The sequence below is a fragment of the Corvus cornix genome, chromosome 5 (genome assembly GCF_000738735.6).
Source record: "Corvus cornix cornix isolate S_Up_H32 chromosome 5, ASM73873v5, whole genome shotgun sequence".
Taxonomy (NCBI): domain Eukaryota; kingdom Metazoa; phylum Chordata; class Aves; order Passeriformes; family Corvidae; genus Corvus; species Corvus cornix.
Genome location: NC_046335.1, coordinates 33,218,452 through 33,239,907, shown reverse-complemented (window position 1 = coordinate 33,239,907; position 21,456 = coordinate 33,218,452). Strand labels below are relative to the sequence as shown.

Sequence of the window (21,456 nt, the reverse complement as noted above, 5' to 3'; positions counted from 1 at the left end):
TAGTTTTTCATTTATCAGCTATGTTTATTGGCATGGAAACAAGCTATTTTCAAAGTTTTCAAGTTCTCAGTCCCTAAATGCAGATGATAAACAAAGGAAATGCTAATTTAAACAAGTCTGCATCAACAAACTTGCAAGTAAAACATTAATGTAAAACGTTCTGGTCCACTCATTATCAGCTTGATTTAAAGCAAACAAAAGAAAGCCCTTTCAATGTTAAAGAGGAGTCGCCCATTAATCATGCTGTTCCAGGTTTTATATTCACACCACTCTAGGCCATGTGACAGAAGAGGAGGAAAAAACCCAAAACCTCAGTTTTACATAGCCCAGAAATTTATTGAATATTTGCTCAAATACATTCTGTATAGAACTGTTCTGCTTGCTTGGTTTTGCTGCTCCCAGGAAAGATCATTAACAGATGCACTGAGCTGCAATCACCAATTAGGAATTGTTACATATGAAAGTGTTAAGTATGGGGCTGCAAACTCCTTCTGGCCAGATCTGCCTTGAATTTGACTAGGCACCTTCCTTTCAAAGGATTCAATTTGGGTAAGCTGCTGCACCAAAAGTTATTTAAAAGAGCCTGTTACATTTTGGTCTTTTTAAACAGAAAACACTTCAAATATTTGTTTTTGAAGTTTTCAATACTGGAAATGTTTAGTCCAGAGTGTTTGCAATGGGGTTTCTAGTTTTCCATATGGTCTCTCGTCTAAGTATCCCGGAACATTTAGTCTTCTGTTTTGGCTTCCATTTCCTCGGCATCATCATCCCCATCCACTTCAGCATTTTCCCTCTCCAGTCTTTCCAGCTGCCTTGCAAGTTCAGTCTCGTCTGTGTCAGTAACCACCTTAGGCTGAAAAACACCAAACCAGAACACATGGCAAACTCTCATAAAGAAAGGTCACATATATTTTTAGACTCTGATTCCACATAAATAGTAAGAGATAAAATACATCCTGAAGTCACACAATAAAACCCAGCAAAGTTAGATTTTTTGACCATTTGTTTATTTCAGGAGCACAGACACTCAGATTTTTTTTTGTTTCTTAATAACTTCTTGCTACGATTTCTTGTAGCACTACTGATCTTGCACTACTTAGAAATATTGCAAGGAAAAAAGTTGTATTTTAGAATGTAATTTGTTCTTACCTCCATCTGCACATTAAAGACTCCTCTCTTTTCCTCAATTTTTTCTTTAATTACAGCCATAGCTTGATTCAGAACAGACAGTCCTTCAGTTCTCTCCAGTGTTGTAGTAGTCATCACATAACGAGGAGGGGCTATCAGATTAATCTGCCACATTGTAAAGATTGGGGAAAGAAGCAAACTCAGTAACAAAGACATTATGCCTAGCTAGGCCAAACAATTAAAAGCATTACAACCCATATGTTTTTTTTTTAATGATGACTAAGTAAACTTTTGTTACAAGAGACTGTTATAAAAAGTAATTTCCAAAGGAGAGAGTACTTTCAAGTTTTTTTTTAAGAACACTTATTGAGTAGCTCACTTAACATCCAAAAACTGTTGGGGAAGAAAAACTAGGCCTGGGTACAGTACTCATTCTACCAACACTCAAATGTAAGCGGAGCAAACTTTCCTTTTCTTGCACAATCTTATACCTGAAAATAAAATTTATTGCTCCCTACTTAAGACTGCATAAAGGAACAGTGGTTATGTAGTGTGCCAATACCAGACTTTAACAAATTGAACAGAATAAATACAGCTTCCTGAACGTTGAAAGCCACTGCACAACCATAGGAAGGACTGTCATAGCTGAAAGTAGAAGTGTTACAGACCTGCAGGAGAAGAACTGGAAAGCAGGCACATGGCTTCATGTGACCAGTACAATTGCATACTATTGGTCCCTGAGGGCATCAGGAAAGTTTGCTTTTGATTCCATTATAAAGACTGGCACTCACTTTGATGGGCATGTTCTCCGTGGAACAGTTCAAGCCTGCTCTCAAAGCTTCTTTTACTGCATCTATGCCTTCATAACCATAACAGGCCACCTCAATATCTAGGACAGAGAAATACAAGTAATAAAATTCTACCATTACAAAAAGCTGCAAAATATTTAAAGCTTTTTAACTTAAGCTTTAATAAATCTTTTTAGCAACCAATGTTTATCCACAATGAGAGCCTCAGTAGCTCCCAAATCTGAGGAAGGTATTACATTTGCTTGACTTCTAAGTTGAGGTTAAAGTCTTTATAAATTCTTTGAACATGCAACATTTTACATTGCGCTTTGAAAAGCTAGGACACAAAATTATACACCCATATTCACTCACTTCTCATCCAGTAAATACAACACAACACTAGTAATTACGTATTTCCATGGAGAGATGAAAATATAAAAGCAATAAATACAAGAGAAAATGAAAGATAAGGAAAAGTGAAACTTGAAAAGGAACACATCCACAAAGTTATGGAACTCCATGAGCAATTACAACACAAGTAGAGAGGCATCACTTGAGGAGCATTAGAATATATTTTTATAAGGTTAACCTGTGGTTAGGATTATACTTAACTATGGCCTTTCATAGGTGTTTGAAAATCAAGGCATAAACTAATGCTGGTGATATCTGTAATACCCTGACCAGTGTGAAGACAAAGATTTCTTTACCTGCATAGCAATGGCACAAGACTAAGCTACACAAAGAAGTTGGCTTCACTTCCAGGTGACTCACAAAAACCTGCTAATTCTGAGATATCAGGAACAAATTCAGAGAGGACCATCCCAGTCAGCCTCAGAAGCCAATGGCAAGATTCTACACTTGCGCTGATGACAAAATTAATGACTTAGACCATCAGAACAAAATAGGCAGCATGAAGGAAGTAAGAAGACATGCTCATCAAGTAACTCAATTTTCAAAATTGATGAAGTGTTATTCATGTTAGCAAATTCACTCTTCATGGCAATCAAATCAAATATTTGAAGCCTATGTTAACTCCTGGTAATCTAAAGCAATAAGTAGAGGAATTTTACATTACCTTACTTTTTTACTCTCTTCTTGACTGCAGTGTCATGTGGATAAGGCTTTTCTCTCCACAGTAATCAGCAAGTGTTAATGCTCTTCAATATATACTTGCAGAGCAGTGGCAATTTCTCAATCTGGTTAAAAATTTGATTCTGCTACACTATCTGTTTAATGGCAAGCATGCCTTTAGGCTGTCCTGTAGAGCCAGATTTACAGTTTTGAAGTACGTCTTCTTAAGTCAGGCAGTCATGTGCTTTTTCTGCCCACACTAAATTAATAAGAGACAAACTAGTTCATACATTAGAGATATGCTAGGCTTGAGCTGATATATCCCACTGAATGGTTTGCAACCAACCCATTAGAAATACTATTTTCACGTGTTTATGAGCAAGTGACTAAGGCATATGCTGTAGCTGTGCTGACACGGATCAATCATCCTGCCAGGGAATCAATGAATTTAAAACTCTGAATAATGAAAAAGAATACTGTAGATGCAGTAATAACTATAAAATATTTAATTTCACTGCGTGCCAATGCAAAATGACAGACCGCATTACCTATCATGACAACCAGTTTGTGTTCCAAGCAATCTTGCACTTTGGGATAGAACCCACACAGGAAATTTGAAAGCAATCCTTGATTAAGGTGTCTTAATTCTGAACAGTTCCATTCAAATACCAGGATTATGAACTGTTAAGTTTTAACTGAGTTTATAGTTTGCAACAAGGCACACTATCTCGACCTAAGATATGTTCAAGGAGCACGTGGGAAGAACTCACCAGCTCGGATTTTGACTGCCTGTGGTGTCAGCCGTCTGTTAATATTGTCAATCAATACACGCCTCTCTTCCTCTGTCAGATCCAGGCTATCCAGGATTGCAGGGTCTCTGAGCCAAGCAAAGCAACGTTATAGAAATTATACTGAAGAGGAATACAACACACATAAACTGCTGGTACTATTTCTATTTCTTACAAATAATCCTAGATATCTACCAGGCAAAGAAAACAGGGAAATTTCTTAAGAACCCCTTGAAACACTGCAAGAAAATGAACACATCTATTTTCAAAGCATTTTCTATTGGTAAACACAGCAGGTAAGTAGTTTACTCAATTTGTTCCTGAAAGGAACCATCTGAATGATTAAAAAAATTTTTTTAAAGTGAAGGAATGGCATCCCTCTGGCTCCCTTTATATGAGATAAATAGAATGTGACAAGTATCCAGTTTCTTGATATTGTTTTGTTTCCTCCAGTGTGAAGATACACTCGTATCACATGAAAGAGAATCCATGATGAATCTGGAGTTTTAAAATTATTTTAGTGTGTCATTCAAACACACGATTTTTGTCATTCTACAAAGTAACCCATACTCATTCCGTGTTATTCTGTATTTCTTTTTAACAGTATGGATCATAGACAAGATACTTATCTGCTGGCTACGTTCTTGGCTAAAGAAAGGATTAAGGCTTTTTAGATCCCAAGCAAATAGTTTCAAATTCAGAGATCACAAAAGCAAACTCCTCTGCTGTCTACCAGTATAAATTAGCAGCTCTTTTTTGAAGAAGTGGTGTCAATTTTCTATTGCTGTATTAAATTTATCCCAAATCTATCTGAAACAGAGAACATAACCAAAAAACTCCTCACAAAAACAGTTCCTGTTCTGCAGAGACAAAAGTGCAGTTTTCTGAAAAAAACCCATGCGATCACCTATAATACTATGAGTAGGCAAACGTGAAACAAAATGGCCCAAAAGTCAGAGGCTGTACTAGAGAGTGGTCTCTGCTGCTAATAAAACATCATCTTTCATGTTTTTGTATACTAAGTATAGAGAGTAGAAGGGCCAAACAAGCAAACAGAACCCAGAAACATGACAGGTTTTACAGATCAAAATATGAACCTGTGTAGCAGAAATGTTTTATGGGACATACAAATTCTGCTTTATTTACAAACTGTCCTGCTAAATCCACCTGTTAAAGCATTTGGTAGACTTTCAACAATAGGTCCCCAATGTTTAATTTTTACTGATTAGAAGGTAAATATACTGTCCAATTCTCGCCACAGGTACCATGCTGTGTGAAACTCCAAAACACTAATCCTCAGTACAAAGAAAGAAATAACAAGTCAAATTCTTAGAGGGAATGCTAAAACTCACACAGCACTCCAGCAAGAACAGGAAGGCAGCAATATCCATATTTTTCTGCTCCATTGCTATACATTTATGTAGGAGCACAACAGGAACAAATAAAAGTTGCAGTCCACTGTCAGAAATCTTAAGGCATTACTGATGGAAAGATGTTTTGAGAACAGATAGCTTCAGAAGTTTGTGCTCCAAACTGAATAGCAAATGAGCTACAAAAGGCCTGTGCTCAGGACTTCTCATGAGTATGTAAGTGAAGCTAAAACAGCCAGTGTAACTATAGGGGTTTTTTTAAAATTCTATTATACTGGTGTTCAACAAAGTATTTATCAGTTAAGAGTGATCTGGAACTCCTTTTACAGCAATATGTCCAGATTTGCTATCACCAGAAAATAACCAGTAAATTTGCTATCACCAGAAAATAAGCATTATTACATGAAACATTCATTCTAAATGAGGACACAAGCTGTTTTTTCCCCCCAAAACGCAGAGCTGGTTTTCAGCTAATTAAAAACACTACCGAGTGCCTCACTTCCTAGAGTCAACGCCATTCCTAAAAGCCTTATTACTGCCATCTAGCGTTCAACTCCAGTTCAGCACTCACACGCTTAGGTGCTATGAAAGAGCAGAACTGAAAACGTTTACTGAAAAATCCAGTTTAGGATTGAAATTTTCATGGTAGATTCTTCAGAGGGAAACCAAACACTTTAATTCTGAAAGCAAATGAAAATATCAGACTCTATTAAAAAAACCCCAAAACAACAGTCTATCTCAGTGCATTCTTCTTTAGCATCACAATTTCCACCTCTTTCTGTTCATAATTCCATTTCTAAGTTTATGATCCCATGCTTTAAGCTCGGAAAAGGAGAAAAGTAACAACCCAGCTTATTGTATTTAAAAAAGAAAAAAGCTGCCTGTGCAATGGAAGAGTGACAATCAGCTCTGAGTAGAAATGCCTTCAGACATAGAGCTAGATATTTCTGATAAAATCTGCCTGGGACTAAAACCAGGCAAATTCTGACAGACAAACCAAGACCAGTGGCTCCTCCTCTGTTAGAAATGTCACAGGCTCATCTGTCTCTTTTGTACTCTTTTGTACATTATTCACTGATACTTTGGTATTTCTCCGTATCAGATTCAATTACTTCTTTTAAAAACCTGACGTACACAGAGTGGCAGACTCAAAGATGGATAAAAACATGTCACCTCTGAGCCTTCTTTCTCAAGAGCTTTGGGAACTTGGAAAAATCCAGTAAGACAGAGAAACCTACCATAAGCAACTGGAAGACTGATGTCAAAATTTACTAGATTTACTTGACCAGTATATTCTCCATACTGACTCTGAGAAAGAAACCCAAGGATACAACCCAAAAGAACACAGTGACAGAACTACTTCAGGAAATACTTCTCTGCAATTTGAAATAAACCCCATGAAGCATAAAAGAAGTCCTTACGAGACTGCATGCTTGAATGCATCATAAGCACCATATCCCGGTCTTTTGTACTTGTCATCAAACACCCAGGCAGTTCTCTGGAACAGGCTCTCAAGCTGCTCATCCTTGGTGTACTCCAAGACTTCAGCAACATGGCGAAGGATGCTGTAAACCTGCAACATAGGTGTGGTAAAAAACCCAAACCAAATACTGAAAGCAGACAAAAATTCCTACTTGGAAGTGTTAAGACCACACAGCAGTAAGGACAGGAGCCTCGAACTACCTGCATGTCTTTTCAATAAAAAGTTGTCCACGGTGTGCTAAACCAGCACGTACTTTTGAATTTCTGATCAATTAAATATACCCTTTTACATCATAAATTCTCAACTGACATCTTTCTTGATCAATCAATTAATTAATAAGCAGCTTACCATGTAGCACTCATGGACACATGAGCTGGTTATAGATCTTTGCATGGGTAAATGAGAATCAGAGCATGCTTAATACATGAACACAATGCTGTATTTTTATCTTATGTCTGCACATTTTGGTTGCTCAAGAAAGAAGCCGGAAATACACAGTGCCTAAATATAGAAAGGCAACTCACAGTCTTTGATTTTGTGAATTTGTCTTCACATTTGATTGCCTCCTCTGGAGAAACTCTTCTTTTTGACAAATCGATATAACCTATTGGGGAAGATGATTTTAAAAGTGTCAGCCATTGTGCAATCTAAGTCTGACTCCTTCAAGAGAAGCTCATTATGAACAAACACTCTGGCTCAGGATTTGCCCCTGGCGTACAGTATCCCCATATGTTGCTACAGAGAGAAACGAAGTCAAACCTTGATGAATGTAGTGAATTATGATGCAAATTAGGATGTAAAATTCTTTCAACTGTAAATACTTACAACAGCAAATTTTTGAACAGCAAATTTTTGAACAACATTCTTTTAAATTACTGCCTTAATATTTTCTCTGCAAACCACTATCTCAGCAACTAGTGATCCATTTTTATGTTTCTGTACACAGTTAGGGGAAAAAAAATCACTCCAGCATACAAAGAAGCAAATTCAATGCATATTTTTGTAGTGATAACACAATTTCATTCAAGGCTGGTACCCCATCAGTTTAGCTCTAAACAGTTTCCTAATAAAATATGCTCAGCCTGAAAGAATTGCCTGTGAAAAAATTTCTTTTGAACTCTCTTCTAAATTTGAAAAGGCCACCACCTATTTCTCACAAACTATAGGTTCTCCAGTAAGTTTAATAAAAGACCACTAGATGAATTCCAGATGTGTTTCTCTGTTAATATGAAAGCAAAATTAATTTTTAAAAGTATAATTTCATTAGAGATATTGGGAAACTTATTTCACTTCAAATTTATCTGAAATAAATTTATTCTTGTCCTTCTTTCGTCTCTGCTTTTCCTTATCCTGTCATTCATTATTTATTTTCTCAGAGTTAATTGCAGTTTCAGAAGTATTCTAGAAAAGCATATAACTTGAGAAATATCATACCAACAGTAACACTTCTAGGAGATGGGCTCAGTGTTCATTATTTCTGTACAGCTGGATACAAATTTTAGATATTGCATGGAACAGTATTATCAAAATTTGAAATGTTCTCAATAGAAATTACATTTAAGAAAACCTTCAAAGATTCAAATGTTCAAAAGACAGCAAAAACCAAAACTGCCTGTACTAAAATCTTAGCTTGTACCCTACAGGATTCACAATAGTTACATACTTGTCATCACCTTTATCAACAAGGTTTGAGACTTGTTAACAAACAGTATGGATGGTGAGCACTAAATGCTTAGCATCTAGATTTTTATGTCTACAGCAAATGATCCTTCTCTTCAGCTTAGAAAATCTACACAGATATCAAAAGAAAACTCCACTATAGTTCAGTGACCAATCTGGTGAGGACCCACTCAAATCTTTACTGATGCCAGTTACTTTCCTTGACCCAATTCCCAAAGGACACAGAGGAACAGAAGAATGATCATAGGTATGGTCAGTGATGGTCTATTTCACTTCAATGCCCAAAAAAAGTAACCCTGGCAAAACCCACAAAACCCCTCTTTGTTCATCGGCGTTTCTGTCTACGAATTCAATCTTGATATAGCCCACCATATCCCCAGATACCTTTCTCTTTGTCAACTCTTATGACCACAACACATTCATTCCTCCCGATCCGGATGAGTTTGTTTATGGAACGAATACGTCTCCTGGACAGCTCACTGAGGAGGATCATGCCTTCAATGTTGTTGTACTCCAGCAGGCTGACATAGGCTCCCATTTCAGCGATGGACCGAACATTGACCATCACTACATCTTCCACCTCTGGAAATTTATGTTGGTAGAATCTACAGCTTAGTCCCGGCATTCTGGAATTTGAGCAGAAAACCCAAAGATTTTATTTCACAGTACATCATTGCCTTCTCCTACAAATATGGCAATAAATCAGCAAGGACTGGGGAGGATAGAGAGGAACAGTGACAGAAAAGGTAGCAATTAGGATAAGGTTGTGCTTAGGTTTTAATAGAAACTAAATAATAAATTAACTTGTATTCTAAGTACTATTACCACAACCATTTCCTAAGATGCTGGTTTTTTGCATTAACATAGAAAAAGCTTTCTACCCAGACTTCATTATCCACTTCAACTGTTGTACTGCCTATGCACAGCACACTGGAAAGGCTTCTTCAAGTGGTGGAAAGGTCACACTGCACACCTTGCATGCATCTAAATTCATGAGCCACTGTAACATTTTCACAGATTCACAGAATATTCTGAGTTGGAAGGAACTCTCAAGGATTATCAATTGGATTGTAAGAGCAGGAGGACATAGGAGAGAAGCCTGCAGTGCTCACAAAGGATTTCGTATGCACATAATAAGAGCACGTGAGGCTAAGAAAATAAGAGGCAGACAGAAGCTTCTGTAGTACTGAGGAGACGCTGACTCCAGAAGATGACTTTTAAAGTCAGCACAAGATGTTCAGAGTAATCCTGCAAGACCTGCTCCAGAGGCCAACTGTCAGCAAAGAAACCAAAGGCATTAATCAGAACAGAACTAGCCTGGCCTGAAGTACTGAAAACACAAAAAAAACCACCCCCCAAAGACTGCGAGTCAGGAGGTGAAAAAAACCCATCAAAATCACATGAAAAAACCCCAGAATTCCTTCATTATACATTAAAAAAAAAAAAGAAAAAGTAAAACCAACATTTCATAATCAAGGACTGGTAAGAAGGAATGCTTAAACTGTTTAATTTTTCTGATGATGAATCCACATGCTCTTAAGCATCTAAGTTAGTTCAATTGCTTTTGTCTATGCCTTGAAGTTTCATACAGAAAATTTTCTACAGCAGCAGGAGCCTAAGATGCCGAGTCAAATGCATCACTCCTTCAGGAGGTTTGTTTTAGTCACAATTTTGAAATTTTAGTCATGATCCTTACAGCAGTGCCAGTGCTTTCTAGCTACAGAAAAATTTAAAATCAGAGTAGGAAGGTAATGCCAAATGCTATGTACACATGGCCATGCAATTCAGAAGATCGTGTCCACCCTTACCTCCATTCTTAACTTTTAAAAACGGGTTAATACAGACTAGCAAAGCATTATAGAAACACTCTGAAGGTTTTGTATAACTTTGTGTAAGCTGAACAAAGAACTCCAAGGTTAAAAAGGAAAACTACAGTTCGCCTTTCTAGTCCACTCCATGCAGCTCTCCTCAATCCTGCAGGTACTTAGGGGGTACATGAGAAAGCTGCACTGCAAAGCAACAAACTCGAGCCACAGCGAGCACGAGCGGACAAATACCGCTCAGCACACACACATCATTCCTCTTTCCAGTCACAAGGCTTTTATTTTGGCCTTCTGTGGAAGATCCCCCGGAGCAACACTACGCCCACCGTGCCGAAGCTGGTATTTATCTTTTCCAGAGGCTGGACACGCCTCAGTCGAGGCCCTCGCGGCCGCAGAACGTCTGCGGAAACTGGCGAAAACGGAGCCAGTCCTGACCAGCGCCGCCGACACAGGCGCTGCCCCACGACCACCGCCGCACCGGAGAGGGAGCCGGGAAAAGCCCATCTCCGCCACGGCGCCGGCGGGAGGCCCGGGGAGCGCGGCCCCGCCGGCTGCAGAGCTCCGGGCGCGGTGCCGGTGCCGTCACGCCGGGCCCGGCCCTGAGCGGTGCCGGGTCCCCAAGGCCGCGGGCCGCACGCGCCGCTCCGGGAGGAGCGGGGGCGCGAGCCGGGCGGGGCGCGCGCGGCGGTACCTGGGTGCGGCCCGGGGGTCCCGCGCTGCGCTCGCGCCCCGCAGTCCCGCGCTGGCCCCGCTCCTGCCGCCGCGTGCGCCCGGCCGCTGCCGCCCTACTGCGCAGGCGCCGCGACGCTGAGGAGAGAGGGGTCGCGGTCCCCTCGAGCGCCCCCTGGCGGTGGGCGGTCAGAGCCGCGAGCTCAGCCAATCGCGTCACCTCCTGCCGAGCCCGGGGGACACGTGACGGCAAGCGGCGCGCCCGGGGCCGCGCGCGCATCCGGGTTTCGTCCCCCGCGCGCGGGCACCGCCTCGCGCGGGGGCGGGCCCGAGTCACGTGACGGCGGCGGCGGCGACAGTGGCGGCAGCCGGGCCGGCCCGCCGGTGACAGCGGTGACAGCCCGAGCCGGCCCCGCCGCGCTGCGCCCCGCGCCCCGCCGCAGCCATGTCGGCCAAGGACCGCATCGAGATCTTCCCCTCGCGGATGTGAGTGTCCGCCGGGACGGGTCGGGACAGCGCCGAGGGGGAGCGAGGGGTTCCGTGCCGTGCCCGAGACGGCGGGAGCGGCGGCTCTCGGGGCGCTCAGGGCTCCTCTGTGGGGCTCGGCGCTGGGAGTCGTTGCGCCGGTTGTGTGCGCGCTGCGCCACCGAGTGAGGCTCCCCCGGTTCTGTGATTGAGCAGCTGAGGGCCGCTAGTCCTCAATTTCAGTTTCTGCTTCCAGGCTCCATCAGCTCTGTCAGTCCTCAGAGGGCCAAGGCAGGGCCCGACACCGAGATGCCGGGTGTGGTATTTAAAATCGTGATTACGCAAACCTTACTTAAAAAGAACAGTTTGCAGAATGTATGTGTAGGAAAAATGGACAAATGGAACCACAGCTTCCCTTAACTCTGCAAGAGACGATACTGCTGTACGAGAGGTCCATAAAGTGTTAAAAAAGAAGAAGGAAGTAAAGTGCTCCCACTGTAGTGGAGAGTCAGGTAATTTTCCAGATCCAGGCAGCAAACTATTTGTCATGAAATCACATGTCTCCTGAGAAGGCTTAGAAAGCTGCCAACATTGAAACAAAAACACTTGAATAAAATTTCTGGTTTATTAATGTTGTTCAGTTTCTCTTCAGAACCCTCCGGGACAGACAGACTTTGCTTTAAGGTGAAAGGCTGTTTCAAATCTTCTTGCATAAAAGTGGGTTGATGCCTGCACATAATCTTTATAATAAAAAGGATGCTTTGCAGGACAGAAAACCTCAAACATAAAATAATAATTCTTCACTCTGTATGAGCTCAGGACATAGAAAGTAACAGTTTATATGGAAAGATTAATACATGGTAAAGGTTCTGTTTTGAAATTCAGTTTAGAAATAAACTATTGCATACACAGGAATTATTGCATACACTGTCATCTGGTCTCGCTCTTTGGTAGTGCTCTTTTCATTCAGTTTAGGTGTTCAAGGAGGGGGCACTTCAATCACTTTTGAAAGGTGTCTGTTTTTGTGGGGTGATGTGTTATTCTGTCATGAGGGTGGTCATGTACAGAGGCCTAATATTTACAAGCCTGGTTTCAAACGAGGTGATAGACAATAATGTGGGTGGTGTTCCCAAAGGAATATAAGTTAGAATGGCAAAATAAAGATGACCTGTGTCTGCAACAATTAATTTTGTTAACTGACAGAAGAGGATTTCACAAGGTTTATTTTTTATGTTGGTTTTGGGGGGGGGGTTTATTGTTATAAGGTGGCTTGCTAGTGTGAGCCTCTTCTGTACTGGATGTCTTCAATTCCAGAAGCTGCTCAGTTTCCTTGAGAGTAAACAAGACTTTGTTTATTGCACTCTCAGAGCAAGTGAGATCTTGCTTGAACTAGAAGGCCAGCCAGTCTCTGGCAGCTGGTGAACAGAGCGAACAAGTTAGTTCAAGGTGATGACACACGTGCTTGTTGGGAAAGTAAAATTGCCTTTTTACTCTCTGATTTTATAAGAAAATCATAAACATTCATAAAGTTTTCATAGTTTTCAGTTACACGTATTTGGTAGATGTTAACAGAGCTATTCTCATCATGTGCCAGTAGATGTGACCAGTAATGGATTCCACTGTGAGATAGAATCTTAATTATACTTACTTTTCCAAGGTCAGAGAGGAAGTGTGTAAGGACTTGAGTGTTGTCCTTTGTGCACAGCGGCTGCATGCAGAAAGTAGCACAGTTCCTAATTTCATACAGGAAACGTATAAGTGTGCTGCTGGAAGTAAAGGGTATACAAAGCAACAGCTAACTCACTAATATCTCTTTTAAATGGTTGCTACTTTTGATTGTCTTTAATAGCTTGTAAATCTCCCATTCAGCATACGAAGATAAGGAAAATCAGAATGTACAACTGCTGTATCTTCTTGCTCTGTAAAATCAGAACATGGCATCAACAGTTATGATCACATGAAGAATTTGCTGTGTTGTCTGATTTTGAGAAGATGACATAGCAGTAAAAGAACTTAAATGCAATACCAGTGTGACAGTGACAGTGGGTATTTGGAATAGTTTGATTTCTGGTACTTCTAAGTCATGAAGAAAAATGAAAACTCTTATTTCCTGTTATGGAATAGATAGATGTCTTGTCAAATTTTTCATGAGCTTTGACTTCACAGATAATAATCTTGTAGTTCTCACTGAAAATGGAGATATATATAAATTCTCTTGATTTTAAATGGGAATTTAAAATTCTCTCCTGAAGTGGCCATCTTGTTTTACTGCAATGGTGTTTCTCTGTTGCTTCATAATTTCAATCATATGCATGTCAAAAAACTTCACATAGGTTTTTTTCCTAATCCATTCAGATGATGCAGGATGTTTTTTCTTTATTTCTCTGCTTACCAGGGCTCAGACCATCATGAAGGCTCGTTTGAAAGGAGCCCAAACAGGTCGTAACCTCTTGAAAAAAAAATCTGATGCTTTGACGCTTCGATTCAGGCAAATCCTTAAGAAAATTATTGAGGTAGGTAAATTAGAATTTTCCTTTGTTTGGCTCACTTTACTTGAAATCTGTCTGTTCTGTCTGTTGTGCATTCCTGTTCTGCTAACTTCATTAGATAGGCTGGAATATAGGACAACTTTCTAGATAACCTGTTTTTTGTAAGTGAGACTGCTGAGGACACATGAGCAGAATTACGTTTTTTGGCTGCCATGATACAGAAACTTGGAAGAGTTAATATTCTTCACCTCTTTCCTGATAGTCTTAGCCTCTGCACTCTTTTGTGTCCCAAGTTCCCTATCATCTCTTCTATATTACAGGGAATTTGCTCTGATGCTGCCAAATAGTTTAGGAATGGTATTAACATGTTCTGTAGCCCCATTTTTGTTGCTTTACCTGGCTTGAGGGGGTACTGCAGATCTATGTTTCCTGCATGACTAGGTACAGTAGCAAGCAGTTTTGTCCAGATGGAACTTGTTCCTTTATGAGGAAACACAGAGTCCTGCTTCTTCCTTTGCAACATGGATGACAAATCTGAGATAGTCAGTAGAGCCTAATATGGGCTGTTCTGTTCTGCCATACCAGATGGGTTTAGTTGTACTGTTTTAGCTGCAGCTGCTGCAGTGTCTGTGGTTAGCAGTGGTCCTTTGTTGCCACACTGTAGGCAAGCTCTCCTCACTCTGTGTCATTGTTTCCTGTAGATTGTCTAACATAAAAAGGCTGGGGTTTCTTGATAGTGTGGTTTTTAGCTACAAGGGCTACAAATCTGTAAAAACTGGGAAAAACAGAGTGGGAGGAGAGTGCAGCTTCACAAAGTTGCATACATTTATATGTTGAAAAACAACTTCGGTTGTCTCATAATATTCCATACAGTATGAAAGAAAAGTATTTTCCTACTTTATTGTTGTGATTTCACCCCCATGTAATATAATTTAATGATTATTAAGAAGAACGAATCCTGCTGTTTCTATGAGTTCTACACTGTGAAACAGCTGAAATATTTCTTCTTTTTGCCAGTCACCTGGGAATTACAATTTTCAGTTGAGAGTATGTTATGCATATAGGACTTTCTCACTCTCTTCAAGTTCTCATTCTTCTCTTTATGCTGCTCATTTATCCTAGAAAAGGAGTAACAATGTCATTGCTGCCTTTTAGTTTTAAACAGACTAGATGCTATGATGATGAGAGAAGCTGCCTTTTCACTTGCTGAGGCGAAATTCACAAGAGATTTCAGTGAATTTCTCTTATGAATACCCAGGGAAAAGAGCTATCAACAAATTATTTTCTCTTTTGAAAAAAAAAATAGTAACATTCTTAAATGCACTTAAAAAAAGATGACAATGGACAGGATGAACTGAATTCTGTTACGTAAAGGTGGGAGACATCAGTGCAGCAGGGAGAGAACTTGCATGATGAAAACATACTCCATTGGAAGCTAAACAAAGCAGAAAGATTAACAGAATGTTCTTTTTGTCACAGTCCTTGATTTCAGGTGGTGTTGATTTTTGCAGCTTGGAATAAAAAATATAGGGAGGTGAGAATTTATATCAGAGTATTGGACAATTTGTTAATTTGGTCTTTCATGTGAGTTTGAGGGACAGATGTAATGTGTGCTCTTTGCTGGCAGGAAGTCACACAGTGATTTTACCCGTTGTTCTAATCTCCTACCTCACTGACCTATGACTCACTAGGGCTAGTGAGGGCTGCATGCAAGAGGGGAAACAAATCCTTTTCCTCCAGCAGGATACTTTAATTGTATTTTAGTAAATTACAGTTCTGTCTAGGGTGTTTTAAGTGTGCATAGACCTTGTGGAGTAAAGTTGGGGAAGTGTTAAAGATTCAGCTGATGGTACTACTAACTAATGGGGAAGAGCCAAGTGATCAGACACAATAGTAATCTGCGTGCTGCTGAAGAAAAGTCTTTTTGCCCTTTCATTTGGATATAGCGCTGTGTCCTGTCCTAACTAGTCACTGTGTTTAGCTATAAACAAGTCAGATTCCACCCTGTAAGTAAACTGGACTTCAGCAGAGGAGTTAGCTGTAGTGACCTGTTCTTGGAAGACCTTAAGTTACTTTAGAATGCTTCAAGATGAATTGTTGTACAAGTTCAAGTTTGTTAATACAGTAGTTAGTGGGTAAACAAACTCATTAATAGTCTGTAAGAACAAATACTTAGAGACTAAAATGAATAAAATGTTGTGACCTTGGTTTGCATTTGAAGCCTTGAAATTCCTTCACATTCATTATGAAAAAAATCTCACAGGTTGATTAGACTCATGTTATTAAAATAGTTTGCCAGATAACTGGCTCGTTTTTTAGCTATGCTTTGTCAACTTGGTCTAAGACATTTTTAATGTTACATTTCATAGACTCTGCATCTTTTCCAAACTTTGCTGGAAACCTATTTCTTTCAAAGCTTCTGTGTTAGCTTTGAAGACTGTGCAAAGAATTGCATAGAGAACTGAGCTGACAGCACTTTCCAGGTCCTTGCAGCTATTTGATAACTGATTCATCTTGTATATAATGATGAGTTAATGAACCACTTCAGCTTTCCTGATTAAGATGTATGTTTTCTTCCTTACAGTACCACTGTGATCCAAAATGTGAACAAAGCACAAGTCAAGATCAGAGCTAAAAAAGACAATGTAGCAGGTGACTCTTTTCCAGGCCATGAGTATTTCAACTCATAAGGGAATTGTGGGAGGAGACTTGGAAATAGGCAGGAATGTATCCAAACACTGTCTCCTTTTTTTCTTACTTATCTAACAATGGGAACACTTGTAATTTGTTGGTTTTTTCACATACAGCTTATGATTTTTGTATTTGGTTATTTACCTCTCATAAAATAAAATGGATGTGTGTAAACTGCAGTCCAATTTCTGTATCTCTGGACAAAGCACAACTTCTGTAAAGCTTTACTGGAAAATAGATCAGGAAATTAAGTCCCAAAGTTAAAAAAATTTCATGCAATTTTCTATCCACAGTTGTCTATGAAGAAAACAAGACAGATAAATCAGGATTGAATGATTAAAATATTCCTTAAGCAAAGGGAAAATATGACTAAACAGAAACGTAATAAAACTGAATAAACCAGAATACTTCCCTGAATTTTCCGTGGGTCTTGATGCCTGTGAGCTCAACACAATTCTGAAGTTCCATATTATATGTCAGAACCAGCATGACTTGATCATTCCAAGCTATATAGGAATATCTTGTAAACAAAGCTTCTGACATTACATAATTAGAAGTAAAAGTGAGCTGTACTTAATAAATTTATAACCCTTTATGTCTCTTACATGCATTTTTGTTCACTCTTGTCAGGTGTAACCTTGCCAGTTTTTGAGCATTACCAGGAAGGAGGGGACAGTAAGTATAACCCGAGTGTTTTCTGTCTTTATGTTCTTATGGCTATTCCGTGCTCATACAGAAATACTTGTCGTATCTTGATGGTAAGTCAGTTTACATCATAGGCATAGGGGTACTTACTTCCTTGGATGCTTTGCCCTGGTGCTGTGACATGGAGGGATTATTAGGGACTGTAATAGATTCTACTTTCCTAAATCAATGAGTTTTTCAGGTGAGGAGAAGACTTGTCTCGTATTTCCAGATTTTGAGACTGCTGAGTCTTACTAGGGACATGCACAACATAAACCAATATAAAGACAATTTGTTAATGGGCAAAGGCTTTAGTGTCTCACTTGATGAACTCTTTATATCCCTGTAGTGTGTAAAGTATTAGTTTTTATCTAGGAAGGAAACACTACAGTAGCAATAGTAACAATTTTTTTTTTCAGGCTATGAGCTCACTGGCTTGGCCAGAGGTGGAGAACAGCTGGCTAAGTTGAAGAGGAACTATGCCAAAGCTGTGGAGCTGCTTGTGGAACTGGCCTCGTTGCAGGTTGGTGGGAGTTAAAAAAGAACGGGAGCGTTGGTTTCTCGCTTTTCTGAAATGAAAGTACCATCTCTCAGTACTTGTAGCTTAACCTAGTCCCAGTGCTGTACAAAGATGAAAACCTTTTCTTAGCTATATTACTGCTTTGGAGAAATCCTTATTCCTTAATGCTAAGAAAACACTTTTTGGGAGAGTTGGTATTTGTAACTGCTGATGTTCAGTATTCAGCGTGCTAGTGACAGTAGTAGAAAACACTCTGCTTCTATCAAGGACATTGTTTGTAAAGCTACATTATAGACATGGCTTTCAAGTGCTATTTGATTTTTTGTACAGAATTGATGGAAATGTTGAATTTATCTTGTTATTTATTAATTATTTAATCCCATTCCATCAGACATCCTTTATTACTTTGGATGAAGCCATTAAAATAACAAACAGACGTGTGAATGCAATTGAACATGGTGAGTATTTTTCCATTTGGGAAATTTCCATTTTCCATTTCCATTTTTCTGCCTCCATGCAAGATGAGCGTCAGGGTCAAGGAAGCCACTCTTCTCTTTCTTTCTAGTAGAATTTCTCACCAGTTCAAGAATGCTTTCTAGAAAGCATTACAATTAAACATATTGCAAGAAAGAAAAAAAAGCCCAGCGGAATGGAGTGGAGGACACAGAGATAAATGAATAGGCAAGCATGAGAAAGTAATCAGGAAATTGTACTGATAACCTACAGGACAAAAGTGTCACAAACATTCTGGAGTCCCTGCTAGTGACTTTGACTTAACTGGTCAAACCTGTTGACCAGAAGCAAAAGATAGTGATGTTTCTATGTGTTAAGATGTTCCAATAGCTAGCATAATAAACTTCAAATAACTAAAATACATTTACCTTTAAATCACTCTAACAAACTTTGAAACTGTAATAGCAATGCCCTATGTGGAGAGGCTGGTGACTTCTTGGTTTTGGATGGAACAGTCCTTATGTCAACCCTGGAATTTTCCTTTGATCTGAATTCTTTATTCTTCATGTTCTTGTTTGTAAATTTGTTTCTTGCCATTTCTTAAGTACTGCTACAATCCCAGTATTGGCTGTGATTCCTTTTGCTGCAGTGTCCAGACTGCTTTGATTGTTTCAAGTTGCTTTCTGAGTTTTGATGTCCTGGATTTAAGAGTTCTTGCATGTACACAATAACATATTTCAGTCCATGTTTCCAAATCATCCTATTCAGCAGTTTTTCAACCTATTCAGACTGGTTTCTTTGAACATGCAGGCCTTAAATGCAGCTTATCACTGAGAATTTGACTTAGAAAAGGTTTCCTCTGCAGCCTTCCAAAAAATTTTGGTAGTGCTGATAACAGGTTTCTTCTTTCAACAAATGATTCTGACGCAGAGCTTGCCCGGTTTGGTGTTAAAGCTGTTTAGTGTCTTATCTTTTCTCTTGTGATTGTGTTGTATTTAAATATTTGTTTTCATGATGGCCCTTTTAAATGGAGATAATTCTGAATAAAGGCGCTATACTGAACAGAAGTTTCTGAACCAATGCGATGGGAGAACATTGTTTTAATTCAAATTTTGCCCACTTCTCAGGACTGTTTTATATTTTATGTACTTGTCCATCAGGAAATAGTACGATCTTCCATGAAAGACATAAATTTCCCCTAGCCAAAAGAATTACTAGATTGACTTCAAACAACATCTGTGCACTACATTAGATAACTTCCTGGCTAATATAACAGCAGTCCCAACAACTTTCTTATTTATATTTTTTTTAGTGATTATTCCCAGGATCGAGCGTACTCTTTCTTACATCATCACAGAACTGGATGAACGAGAACGAGAGGAATTCTACAGGTAAATATCAAAAGAGTAGACTGGTCTCTTCCTAAAATAGACCATTCCTCTGAAGGGAATTAGGAGAACTGTTCACCAAATCTGGCAGCAAACACTTGTTAAAACATGACTTCATGCTTACTGCATGTTGAGTTTCCACAGCTGGGCACTCAGAGCTCACCAATTACTTGTCTGGAAGTTATACGTGAATCCCTTCCATTAAGTTGTATATAGCTGTCATTTTTCTTCCAGAGGGAATGATGTGATACAGTACACTGAGGTGTTCTGCTTTAAGGAGACCTTTGCCAATAAAGTCAATGTTCTGGGCTACCTGAAACAAAAATGTCAAACCTGAAATGAATCAAAGAGGAATGAAGTTGATTAAAGGCAAGCAGAGTAGTATAATACAGTGTGCAGGGTTAAGAATATAATTTGGAGTTTGGTTAAGAGTTTCAATTGCAGCAGCTAGCAATAAAAGCCTTTTATTTTTGCCATTTTGCCAAATTTGGTATTTGTTACAGAATTTTTTCCAGGTAGCTTTATCAAATCCAAGTTGTATGGCATCTTAGATGCTAACCTATTGTATGAAAACATTTGCTTCACAGATAAAGCTGCATTTCTCTTCACAGGCTAAAAAAGATCCAGGAAAAGAAAAAAGTCTTGAAAGAAAAATCTGATCAAGAACGGGAGCTGCGGAGGGCTGCTGGTGGGGAAAGTGAGCCAGCCAATCTCTTAGCAGAAGAGAAGGATGAAGACCTTCTCTTTGAGTAACCCTGCAAAGTTGTTGTATATGGAGCAGGGGACCCAAAGTACAGAATGCCCAGTTGAAATATAATTCAAGACATGTTGCCTCCAAGATACTTCTGTGGCTTCTCATTTGGTGTCCAAGTCTTGAGCTGAATGGATTGTGGATTTCTCCTGGGAGATTAGAAATCTGGGAACTTGACTATAGCATAGGAGGAAAGGCAGAAATGGGTCAGATGCTTTACTATCAGGAAAGTCTTCTATTCCATGTTCAGCCTGTTTCTTCACTTAGTAGGAATGACTGTTGATAGCTATATTTTTTTGAAGGATGGTTCTGGATTTGCCTAATCAGATTCATCTAATTGCTCCCCTTCCTAGTAAAAGCAGAGAAAAATGTTACTTAGGGAGGAGGATGCATGGGATAGTCTTTACTGCTGACTTATTAATGTTCAAGTTGCTTAAAGCCAGTATTGGCACAGCTGAAGTCAAATGCCTGTAAAGGAAACTCTGGTTTTCTAACCTGTTCATGAAATCCACAGTCTTCTGTGATCTATTTTCATTGCACGATTGTTACCATTGGCCTAAAATAACTACAGTTTTAATTAGAGGTTCTGCCAAGTTGTGTACTGTCTGTGCTAGAAACAAGTGTAAATTTTACCTGTTAAAATACCTGGTGTCTGGCTCAAGTTGCTAGAATATGGCAGTCTTAAAAGCTTGTTGTGTTGATTTCAAAATAAAACCTCTGCTTCACCCCCTGCCCCTGACTTGGAAACCACACTGAGCACATCTCTTACAGCCTGTGCCCACATTTACTTAATCTTTACTGCTTTAAGTAAGTAACCATGGAGAAGTGACTCCCTCCTCCCAAAAGTATATAGAAACAGCTATCCAGCTACATGTTGCTGCAAATCTTCATTGCTTCAGTAGGCTGGCAAGCGCAGCAGGGTTGAACATACAGCAGTCCGCCCTTCCTGTGATTCTCATGTCCAGGGCTAATGAGTGGAGTCCAGGAGAATGGCTGATCAGCAGGCTGTCACTAAACCCTGCTCAGTTTGAAGACCTGTTTTCCTAAAGACAGAAGCACAGAATCATTTAGGTTGTAAAAGACCTCTAAGATCAGTGAGTCCAACCTTTGACCAGTCACCACCTTGTCAGTCCACAGCACTAAGTGCCAGGTCCAGTCATTCCTTGAACACATTGGTTGTGTTCTTTTTCTTGAACACATTGGTTTGCAATCAGC

General features: G+C 39.6%; 2 protein-coding genes across 2 annotated transcripts; one reads left to right on the top strand and one right to left on the bottom strand.

Annotated features, from left to right (window-relative positions):
- On the bottom strand, positions 1–10,934 carry EIF2S1 (eukaryotic translation initiation factor 2 subunit alpha). Its single transcript, XM_039552741.1, has 8 exons — positions 10,823–10,934; positions 8,693–8,934; positions 7,153–7,232; positions 6,567–6,718; positions 3,758–3,864; positions 1,920–2,017; positions 1,150–1,293; positions 1–853 (listed from the first exon to the last, which is right to left on the bottom strand). The coding sequence occupies exons 2-8, from the start codon at positions 8,931–8,933 to the stop codon at positions 728–730; spliced, it is 948 nt and encodes a 315-aa protein (XP_039408675.1). The 5' UTR covers position 8,934; positions 10,823–10,934; the 3' UTR covers positions 1–727.
- Positions 10,935–11,159: 225 nt separating this feature from the next.
- Positions 11,160–20,980, top strand: ATP6V1D (ATPase H+ transporting V1 subunit D). The gene is made up of 9 exons (XM_039552251.1): positions 11,160–11,286; positions 13,661–13,782; positions 14,925–14,987; positions 16,317–16,406; positions 17,076–17,120; positions 17,549–17,652; positions 18,041–18,107; positions 19,415–19,493; positions 20,102–20,980. Exons 1-9 carry the CDS (start codon positions 11,246–11,248, stop codon positions 20,241–20,243), a joined length of 753 nt encoding a protein of 250 aa, XP_039408185.1. The 5' UTR covers positions 11,160–11,245; the 3' UTR covers positions 20,244–20,980.
- The last annotated feature ends 476 nt before the right edge of the window (positions 20,981–21,456 follow it).

Excerpts from the sequence above, each read along its gene's own strand:
- EIF2S1 (XM_039552741.1), bottom strand. The coding sequence starts at position 8,933 with ATGCCGGGACTAAGCTGTAGATTCTACCAACATAAATTTCCAGAGGTG. Across the intron at positions 7,233-8,692 it reads AAGAGTTGACAAAGAGAAAG|GTTATATCGATTTGTCAAAA; the intron begins GTATCTGGGGAT and ends CTTCCCCAATAG. Across the intron at positions 3,865-6,566 it reads GCATTCAAGCATGCAGTCTC|AGACCCTGCAATCCTGGATA; the intron begins GTAAGGACTTCT and ends TGCTTGGCTCAG.
- ATP6V1D (XM_039552251.1), top strand. The coding sequence starts at position 11,246 with ATGTCGGCCAAGGACCGCATCGAGATCTTCCCCTCGCGGAT. Across the intron at positions 11,287-13,660 it reads GAGATCTTCCCCTCGCGGAT|GGCTCAGACCATCATGAAGG; the intron begins GTGAGTGTCCGC and ends TCTGCTTACCAG. Across the intron at positions 19,494-20,101 it reads GAACGAGAGGAATTCTACAG|GCTAAAAAAGATCCAGGAAA; the intron begins GTAAATATCAAA and ends TTCTCTTCACAG.